This window comes from Microtus pennsylvanicus, chromosome 5 (assembly GCF_037038515.1).
Source record: "Microtus pennsylvanicus isolate mMicPen1 chromosome 5, mMicPen1.hap1, whole genome shotgun sequence".
In the NCBI taxonomy this organism is placed as follows: domain Eukaryota; kingdom Metazoa; phylum Chordata; class Mammalia; order Rodentia; family Cricetidae; genus Microtus; species Microtus pennsylvanicus.
This window is the reverse complement of record NC_134583.1, coordinates 45,372,466-45,383,653: the sequence shown is the minus strand read 5'-3', so window position 1 is coordinate 45,383,653 and position 11,188 is coordinate 45,372,466. Positions and strand designations below refer to the sequence as shown.

Below are 11,188 nucleotides of genomic sequence, written 5' to 3'. Positions count from 1 at the left end.
GATGTTTGTGTTTTAACAAATAAAGTTTGCCTGAAAATCAGAACTAGAAGCCAGGGGGTGATGGCTCACACCTTTAATCCCAGTATTTGGGTGTCCCATGCCTTTAAACACTAGGGATGTGGAGACAGGAAGGGATATGGTTGAGTGGAGAGAGGAATTTAAGATGTAAAGAGAAAGGGGCTCAGATGCAGTCTGAGGTTGCAGTCTGAGAGATAGTCTGAGAACAGGATTGCCCTTTTGATCTGAGCATTGGTAGAGGTAAAAGGTCTCTTTAGTGGCTGGCCACACAGCTCCTCTGATCCTTCAGCCTTCGCCCCCTAACATCTTATTCTGGGTTTTATTTATTAAATCCAATTAGAATTCATGCTACAACTTGTGAATTCATGTTTAGCTTGGCTTTTTTTCCCCAGCGAATCAGCAAAATGTGCTTGATATCTTTGTTTTACCTACAGATACACAATACATTGTATGGGTTGTCTTGATAGATAATCACAATTGCTTATATAATGATCCAGTGTCAGGGAACAAACACGTGTAACCTAGGATGTGCATACAGGTAGATAGACGCAAATGCATAGCAGGACGAGAATAGACCAAATGCAGTGAAGAGACTAGTGAAATAAAGAAAAACCTCACATAGGCCCAGATGAAGACTGATTTTTGGTCATGTTTCTTAAAACTGAATTTAGCTCGAAAGAAAAAGAATGGTAGATCCTGATAGATACAGGTAGGAGGAACTCAGATACAAATGAGATATTGGCATTTATAATTGGGGCTTCTTACTGATTATTACTTCCGTGATAACAAGCCTTAGTCTCCTATTGTCAGCCAGAAGTACAGCTAGCTACCCACCAGCTTCACTGCAGATTCCTGTCATTCCCACCTGGCCCTTCATGGGACACTGTCCACCACTGCATGATATCACACATTCCATCAAGCCCCACCTTGATGAAAGTATCCCTGCCTGGAAGGATACACAGCCAATTAAGGTTTAATTATCAAGCAGTACATTCATGCTATAATAAGTTGACATGGTTTCAGGCATTGACTAAATAGACAAAACAAAGATTCTTCCTTTCTGCTGTTTTGTTTTTGTTTTTGAGACAGACTCTCTTGTATCCCAGAGCTGGCTTAGAATTTCTTCTCATCAGCAACTGTAAAGGGAGCAGGACTGCAAAGTTCCAGTACTTCCAGGAAACCTTTCCAGACCTGCTTCATCACTGTAATTAATGGTGTAGATAAAGTGGCGCTCTTCTCCAAGTCTGGGCAGCCGGGTCCCACCACCCGAGGCCTCTGTGGGTCCCAGGAGGGTGGGAGATGGCATGTGAAGACCTCAGCTGGTCCCCTGAGTGGCAGGTGAGAGACAGACACCATGCAGAAAAAGTGGTTATAGTTTATTTAGTGGATTATTGAAGGGAAAAGGAGGGGGAAAGGGGAGAAATGGGAAGAAGAGAGAGAGGCACAGAGAGGAAGAAGAGGGGAGAAGAGAGAGTGAGCGAGAGGGAGAGGGAGAGATCGCAGAATTCATCTCTTTGGGAGAGAGATGAAAAGAGAGTGTGCAGGCTGGAGAAGTACAGGCTAAGGGGAGGGTTGGAAGAGGGCGGGTCTTATCTCTTAAAGGGACAGGGGTACACAGGTGACAGACCAGGCCAGCAGATCATAGCAATTATTAAAACTCACCAAAACTATTCAAGGAAGAAAGTACAGCTACATCTGAGTAGTCTCACTTTATACAAATAGCACACGGTAGATAAGTAGATTATAGGTAGATATAAATAGATGTAGATAGATGATAGATATGTTGACAGACACACAGATGATCGATAGAAATGAGCCTTTTATGGATTATGGAAGGGAAAAGGAGAGGGATGGATTCTTTGCTCAGCCTAGATATGGTAGGGAGGGCCATATGTTGACAGACACACAGATGATCGATAGAAATGAGCCTTTTATGGATTATGGAAGGGAAAAGGAGAGGGATGGATTCTTTGCTCAGCCTAGATATGGTAGGGAGGGCCTTGGACCTTCTCCCAAAACAGTGTGCTTTATCCTCTCTGAGGAATGGATGGGGGGTTGAGGTATATAGGTAGAGGGAATGGGAGGAGAGGAGGGAGAGGGTACTGGGATTGGTATGTGAAATGAAAAAAGACATTTTTTTCTTTAAATAAATAATGATCTGTGACAGTTTTCAAGTTGAAAAATAAATATAAAATTCTGTTTAGTTTATTTCATTGATTTTTTAAAAAGTTTTTTGCTTAAAAAGGCAAGATTGATTGCAATATTAGCATTTAAGATCTTGGCTTTCTTTAGCAAGGAGGAAAGAGAAAACTGGCTGTGGAGGAGTGTGGGGGCTGCATTTGTTATCAATGCCTATCATTCTTGCACCTCTGGATGCTTCTTGACCCAAATTCTGTAGTTTCAAGATGACTTTTGGACCCATTAATGAAACAGTTCTCTAGTAAAGTCATCATAGTTATACCCAACTCTGTCCAGTTGGTGCAGGCAAAGAAAGCACCCAGCCAGGTTCGCTGGCCTTATTTACATATATTACTCAAGGCCTCAGTTAATCTCACAAGTCATCCTAACCACATACATTATGGGCAATGAAGTGAGAATCCCCATCAGAATCCTCTTGGGGCAGTGTTTTAAAACACAGTTTTCTAACTACATTCTGAAAGTTTTGATTTAGTCTATCTAGAATGGGGCTCAGACTTATTTTTTAACACGTTTCCCAGGGGTACGGATGTTACTGCTCTCATCAGAACAACAGACCTGGTCATTTCTCAGCCTTTGTGATAAAGGTGTCATACCTTTCTAACTTTTGGAAACTTTCAATATATCATCTTTTTCAGTCTTAGTGTTAAAGGATGTTTTACCTATTATGACCAAAAGTCAGAAGAGCCCCAAAGAGACATTCGTGAGCATTTGTTGTCCAGTGACAATCGTCTCATCACCTCATTTTACACATTCAGCCTCAATTCTGGTATGATGAGTAAGCAGTCAGCATTCACAAGTCAAGCCATCCACTCGGATGGACACTTGCTAACTCTGTCTACTCAGGATTCAGGCTTTTGGGATTGCTTTTTCCCCTCTTGTACCAGTTTCCTCCTTCTCTTTGGACTGTTTTCATCAAAACAAAGCCCTCAGAGGCTAGTCTTCAGAAGACAAAGCACAGCAGCACTCAGACGCCTTTAAGCTCAACAACCTCTCTTGTTTGTCCCACTCCTATTTGATCTACTTGCTTTCTGATGCATTTGTTCTTAAATACCCTCAAATCAGGATTGCTGTTCCCCCACCACTGTTCTACAGTTGGCTTTCTGCTCGCTTTTTATGAAATTCAGCAGTCAACCTGAGTTTTTAGCCATAGACAGGCTCTCTATGGCAACCCTTCCAAGGCTCAGGAAACATCACGGAAGAGCAGTGCAGAGGATGGGGAGGGGCGATGGCAATGCTGTCTTCTGACCATGACATGAACATTGCGCTCAGTTACCTACACAAAAAGTGCCCAAACTTAGGCCAAGAAGATCAGTTAATATATCAGCAGTCCATGCTAGCTGGACTTACTGGGTTACAGGAAACAAAACAACAAAAGAGAGAACAGAAGGGTGGAAGACGGATGCATGGAGAGATGTCTAGGGGGAATGGGTGGGGGAATTATGGGTAGATATAATCAATGTACATTGTTATTGCCTTTGAACTTGTCAAAGAATAAACAAAACATAAAAAATTCGTAGTCAGTCCTTAGCGCTTTGAGCCTGTTGGGCTCATTTGAGACAGTTGATTCCTCTCTCACTTCTGCGGTGTCGATTGGCACTCTCACCTGACACCTAGTTTTGTCTGTTCCTCCTGATCTGCATTATAATTGTCCAGATTTTTAATTGTTGTACAAGCCACTAATATATCTATGTCTATGTCTATATCTATATCTCCCCTTTTCTATATTATCTAATCTGTGTACAATCACAACCTTTAGTATCTTTTCATCTTACTATGCTTTTTTATATATTGAATAGTTTTAACCAGCCCATATTTCAAGTCATCTAAACATGAACGCACCCAAGACTTGCAATATTTAACTACTTTGCCACACTCTACGTATTTGCTAGATAAAAGTAAAAGCTCAAATATCCATTACTATATTCATCTGAATTCCATATAATTTCCCTTGCGTAGTGTCTTTATATGATCATTCCTCTGTACAAAAAATTATAGAATTGAAAAACTTTCAGTCATTTTCAATCCCTCTCTCACCCCATACTATTTCTATCAACAAGTAAATACTTTGAAAATAAACAAATATATATTCTGGTTAATATTGAATATAGAGGAAAAGGAACTGAAAATTTTAGAAAAGAATTTTCAAGTATGGATAACTGAATTCAATTTTCAATAGGGGACACTATATATCCCTATGGAACTTTTTATAGAGGCTCCAATTCCACTTTGAGTCTTCATCTGCCATGTATACTGTAGTGTTGTATGGAAGATGGTTGTTGACCTAAAAAGGAATTATCAGTTAGGGTCCACATTGTTAATAAATAATTAGGATAACCAAAATCAATCTACAGATTCAACGCAATGCCCATCAAAATCCCAGCAAAATTCTTCAAAGACCTTGAAAGAACGGTACTCAACTTCATGTGGAAAAGCAAAAAACCAAGGGTAACCAGAACATTCCTGCACAATAAAAGGACTTCTGGAGGCATCACAATCCCTGCCTTCAAACTCTACTACAGAGGTACAGTACTGACAATGGCCTGGTATTAGCATAAGAACAGACAGGAGGACCAATGGAACCGAATAGAAGACCGGGATATCAATCCACACATCTTCGAACACCTGATTTTTGACAAAGATGCAAAAGAAAAAAAATGGAAAAAAGAAGGCATATTTAACAAATGGTGCTGGCACAACTGGAAGTCAACATGTAGAAGAATGAAAATAGATCCATATCTATCACCACGCACAAAACCAAGTCCAAATGGATCAAAGACTTTAACATAAGGCTAGTCACACTGAACCTTATAAAAGTGAAAGTGGGAAGTACACTTGAACACATTGGCACAGGGAATAACTTCCTAAATATAACCCCAGCAACACAGACACTGAAAAAAAAAACAATAAATGGGACCTCCTAAAACTGAAAAGCTTCTGTAAAGCAAAGGACATGGTCAACAAGACAAAACGACAGCCTACAGAATGGGAAAAGATCTTCACTAACCCCACATCAGACAGAGGTCTGATCTCCAAAATATACAAAGAACTCACAAAATTGGTCATCAAAAGAACACATAATCCAATAAAAAAAAAAAAACGGCGTACAGACCTAAACAGAGAACTCTCAACAGAGGAATCTAAAATGGCTGAAAGACACTTAAGGAAATGCTCAACATTTTTAGTCATCAGAGAAATGCAAATCAAAACAACTCTGAGATTCCATCTTACACCTGTAAGAGTGTCCAAGATCAAAAACACCGATGACAGCTTATGCTGGAGAGGTTGTGGGGGAAAAGGAACATTTCTGCATTGCTGGTGGGAATGCAAGCTGGTACAGCTTTTTTGGATGTCAGTGTGGCGATTTCTCAGAAAATTAGGAAACAACTTTCCTCAAGACCCAGTAATACTACTTTTGGGCATATATCCAAAGGATTCTTAATTGTGCCACGAGAACATGTGCTCAGTTATGTTCATAGCAGCTTTGTCATAGCAAGAACCTGGAAACAACCTAAATGCCCCTCAACTGAAGAATGGTAAGGGAAATGTGGTACATTTACACAATGAAGTACTACACAGCAGAAAAAAATGACATCTTGAATTTTGCAAGAAAATGGACGGAGATAGAAAACATTATTTTGAGTGAAGTAACCCAGAACCAGAAAGACAATTATCACATATACTCGCTCATAAGTGTTTTTTAAACATAAAACCAGGAAAATCAGCCTGTAAACCACAATCCCAGAGAACCTAGACAACAATGAGGACACTAAGAGAGACATAGATCTAATCTACAGGGGAAGTGGAAAAAGACAAGATCTCCTGAGTAAATTGGGAGCATGGGGACCTTGGGGCATGGTTGAAGGCGGGAGGGGAGAGGCAGGGAGGGGAGCAGAGAAAAATGTAAAGCTCAATAAAAATCAATTAAAAAATAAAAAACTTAGGATAAAGGTAAGATAAAGAAGTGGGGAGAATGGGGTTCCCAGGGACTCTGATCACCTTGGAGTCTCCAGTTTCCATGGTGCGAGGCTGTGATGCTAGCGCTGAGGTCACAGAGGTGACCTGATGGAATGGGTTCCAGCTCAGAAGGTCTACAGGGTGTCTGTGCAGCAAGATGAGGGCAGTTTGGAGCCCTGCCTAAGAGGAAGGACGGGGCCACAGCAGAATGGTGTGTATTCCCCAACCAGGCCTTTACTCCCCATCATCCCCTTACTCATCACCTGAAGAGCATTTCCCTATGCCCTGTGTGGTTTTGCCTTGATTAACACATCTTAATTCCATAATTTGCCCAGAGCATCCCTCTCCAAGTGACATCATGGTCCTTTTCATGCGGACACTACACCTTCCCCTTCCCTAAGACCCAAGGCCCTCTTGATACTCCTTTTTTTCTTTCACCCTTGCTGAAAGGATGATCTCCATTTCCCACCTCTGTCCCCTCAGCTGTGTCCCCAACAGACCTGAGCCTCCTGCTGCCCACCATGGCCAAAAGTGGAGAGGCTTTACCACAGGGCAGCCCAGCACCAGCCCAGGAGTCCCACCTCATCAGGGTGACAGTGAAGACACCCAAGGACAAGGAGGATTTCTCAGTTGTAGACACGTGCACCATCCGGCAGCTGAAGGAAGAGATATCACCCCGCTTTAAGGCACATCCAAATCAGCTGGTCTTAATCTTCGCGGGAAAAATTCTCAAGGACCCTGACTCACTGGCACAGTGTGGAGTGCGAGATGGCCTCACAGTTCACTTGGTCATCAAGATGCAACGTCGGACCACAGGCACTGAGTGCCTGGCTCCACCAGCATCTACTCCAGGCCCCAATCCTGGAGTACTTCCTCAGTCAAGTTCTGTTTACCCTGTAGATGGGTCTCCTTCTTTTAGCTTGGGTGTCCTCACAGGCCTCAGTGGGCTGGGTCTGACCTCAGGTAGCTTTTCTGACCAGCCAGGCTCTCTCATGTGGCAGCACATCTCAGTGCCTGAACTTGTGGCTCAACTCGTTGATGACCCCTTCATCCAGGGTCTGCTGTCCAACACAGGTCTAGTGCGCCAGCTGGTTCTTGACAATCCTCACATGCAGCAGCTGATCCAGCAGAACCCTGAGATTGGTCATATTCTTAACAACCCCGAGATCATGCGGCAGACGATGGAGTTTCTACGTAACCCTTCCATGATGCAGGAGATGATGCGTAGCCAGGACCGTGCACTCAGTAACCTGGAGAGCATCCCTGGTGGATATAATGTGCTCCGTACTATGTATACAGATATTATGGATCCCATGCTTAATGCAGTGCAGGAGCAGTTTGGTGGCAATCCTTTTGCTACTACTACTACCACTAGTAGCACCACCACCAGCTGCCAACCATCAAGGACAGAGAATTGTGACCCTCTTCCTAACCCATGGACTTCTACATATGGAGTTTCAGGTGGCAGACAAGGAAGACAGCCTGGGGACCAAGATGCATCTGAGAGTAGAAATAGACTTCCAAGCTTTCTGGGTAACATAGGACTCTTTGATTATCTCCAGCAGTTACACGAGACCTCCCAGTCTCTGGGACCCTATCTGCAGGGTACTGTGCCTGCTCAGAGCCCAAGCCAGGAAGCACCACTATCAGGAAACAGAGTTCCTCCGACTTTACCCTCATCCCACAAACCTGGGTCAGGCCAGCCTCTCCCCAAAGAGTCAGTAACAGTCAAGGGAAAGTCCTCCTGCCCAGCTTTTTTGAGACACTTACCGGAGAATAGTATTGGACAAGGTGGAAGCCTACATGATGCAGGGAAGGAATCTCCCGGCCAGAGCACTAGCCTGCCGGATCTTACCTCTCAGATAGGAGATTCTGCCAATAGGTCCCCCTTTGTTCCTACACTATCTTCCCTTGTGGCAGCCACGGCTGGAGGCCCAGAATCTCCTTGGCTGCCTCCAACAGGTTACCCAAGACCTCCGAGGTCAGCTGGCACAAATCAGGTCCCTCGAATACAGAATGAGATACACCAACAGCTACCATTACTGTTGCATCTTCAGGCAGCCATGGCAAATCCCCGTGTCATGCAAGCCTTGCTACAGATAGAGCAGGGTTTGCAGATCCTGGCTACTGAAGCACCTCGCCTCCTCCTTTGGTTTATGCCCTGCCTAGCAGGGCTGAGTGGAGTAACAGGAGGTACAGAATCTAGAGAAGGTGCTCTTCTGTCTGAGGATCCCCACCCAGCCCCAACTCCTCAGGTTTCCCAAGTGCAGGGTTCTGCAGAGGTAGGCTTCCATTCCACTTCCTTCCTCCAGGTGTTGCAAGCCTTAGCTAGTACCAATCCTCAGCAACTACAGCTAGAAGCTCACTTCCGGGTGCAACTGGAGCAATTACGGGCTATGGGCTTTCTGAACCTTGAAGCCAATCTTCAGGCCCTCATTGCTACAGGAGGCGATGTAGATGCTGCTGTGGAGAAGCTGAGGAAGTCTTAGGAGTTCTGGTTATTTGGACCATATCTTTTCCTTTGTGCCTTTTTCCCATGTCTTATTACCGTAGTTCTCCTATTCTTGAATACAGCTGCACTATAAACCAAATTACTATGATGTTCTTTACTGTGGAGACAATGTTCTGGAGTCAATGAAGAAGACGAAAAGCCAGAAATAGGGTGGGGATGTGTGACCCAACCGTGCCTGCCACTCTCCTACCTGGGGCCCTCGACTGAGCTCTGTGTATACCTATCTTGAGATGCAATTACATCCAATCTCTAGTGCCAGTTATTGCCTGAGTCTAATTCTTGTGGGCTCTCAGAAAGGGGGAGGACATGGGGGAAAACAGGCAGTAAAGGGCTGTTTTTCTGGGGTGCTTAGGGAGCTAAAAGTTTGGCAGCTAGGGGAGTCTAAGGCTGGGGGATGAGAAGGGATGTTGCTGCCCCCCATTTGAAGTGGGAGGCCAATGGATTTCCGGCTATCCTGGAAGTTTTTCAGATTTTTTTCTTTTTTTAAATTAATTAATTAATTAATTAATTAAAGATTTCTGCCTCCTCCCCGCCACCGCCTCCCATTTCCCTCCCTCTCCCCCAATCAAGTTCCCCTCCCTCATCAGCCCGAAGATTTTTCAGATTTTGTGTACTGTAGGAGGTACTACCACGTCTTCTGTTTTATGGTTATGCCTTATTACCTGCCTGGCTAGAGAGAGGATACAATTTCTTGTATTTATTGTCCCCAAAGGCTATCTCACAGACTTAACATTAATCTCTGAGTGGATAAGAGCTACAGCAGCAAGGATGCAGGCTCAATTACAATTTGGATTCTGTAGTTTCACTGAGTTCATATTATTCCATATAGTGTCATTTCCTCCCCTCCTCCTCCTTCTTCTTCCTCTTCCTTTTTCTCTTCTCTTCCTCCTCTTTGCATTCCTACTTCTTTTCTTTTTGAAGATTTATTTATTATGTGTGCTTTGTGTTTTGAGTGAATATATGTGTATGATGTGTGTCCTTGTGCTTGTAGAGGCCAAAAGAAGGCACCAGACCCACACAACTGGATTTAGAGGCCGTTGTGAATCACCTGATGTGGCTTCTGGGAACTGAACCATATCCTCGGCAAGAGCAGTAACTTTCTAAAGTGCCAGGAGAGTTGAATCCCTACATTTTCTAGCTCAAATATGAAGTGGCTACCCTACACTTAGTATCTAGCTAGGTGTTAGGAACTCAATATGAGTAAAATAGAGACAACTCTTCCCTCATTGGTTTATGATATACTGGCAGCAATTGCTCAAACAAGTATATTTTATTTGTGGTTATATGAATGTATGATAAGGTAAGAAAAAAATGATGAGTCTGCAGCGATAGCTCAGTGCGTAAAAGCACAGTCAAATGTGACTTCCAATCCTCAGAAACCATGCAAAAGCCAGGTTTGCACCGTTAGTGTCTGTCATCCCAGTGCTCCTACAGCTGTGACAGACAGGAGACTCTTCAGATGCCCGTGGCCTGCTAGCCTGGTGCACACAGTTGAAAATATCAACAGAGACTATCTGAAGCAAGGTGATGGATAGGAACTGATGCTGTGGTTGTCCTCTGGTCTCCACATGAGTGATGCACCATACATGCACGTGTGTACACACACACACACACACACACACACACACACACACACACACACACACCATACATGCTGCACACACAAAAGAAAACAGGTGAGGATCTCTGAAATAGCATGAGCAGGCTTATTGATAGTCTAGTCTTGGGAGACCTGGACGTCACCCAGTGATGAGAAAAGGAAGGAAGGCTGCCCCTGCAGAAGGAATGTTGTGCACAACACTGTAGTTAGAGGACTTAGGACGCAGACCTCAGGCAAGAGTATTGTTTCCATTACCTGTGCGTTTCTAGGGGAAACATGTTACAATCCATAAGTGAACCAAGTGAGCCCTGAGTTTCAGTACCCATACACGGGAATGAGTGCATGAATATATAGTGGAAGAAAGGCACATATGTGTATTTCTACATGGACGTACCCTATGCACAGATGCACATGTGTCTATGCTAAATATGGTACATTAAGTCAAAGTTTTCACACAGAGCAGGAATACAAACAAAAACACTCATGTGCAGCCAGGGAAGAAAAGAAGTCTTCAGTGGATTATATCTCTGTAGGAAAGCTGCCTGTGGTATGTATTTAAACGTCAGAGACTCTGTATAGCATCCTTTTGAATCCAGCAATCCAGCCTCCCTTTCCTCTTCATTTTCATAGCTGTCCAAATATCAGAAGAGTTACACTAGCTACGAGCATGTAGTGTAAAGATGAGACTAACATTTTTTCTTTCTGGTTTTCAAGAGAGGGATTCTCTATGTAGTTGTGGAGTCTGTCCTGGAACTCACGCTGTGTAGACCAGGCTGGCCTCAAACTCACAGAGATCCGCCTGCCTCTGCTTCTTGAGTGCTGGATTTAAAGACTTCTAGAAACAACTTTTTCTGAAGACCTTAGATTTCAGTCTCTAGGTGGGGCATATAGCTGTGTGGGCTATG

The 11,188-nt window shown here is 43.6% G+C and overlaps 1 protein-coding gene across 1 annotated transcript; it reads left to right on the top strand.

The window, feature by feature from the left end:
• The first annotated feature begins 6,622 nt into the window (after positions 1-6,622).
• On the top strand, positions 6,623-8,660 carry Ubqln3 (ubiquilin 3). Its single transcript, XM_075974738.1, is given in 2 exon segments — positions 6,623-6,661; positions 6,663-8,660. Coding segments are annotated over 2 exon segments (2,037 nt in total).
• The last annotated feature ends 2,528 nt before the right edge of the window (positions 8,661-11,188 follow it).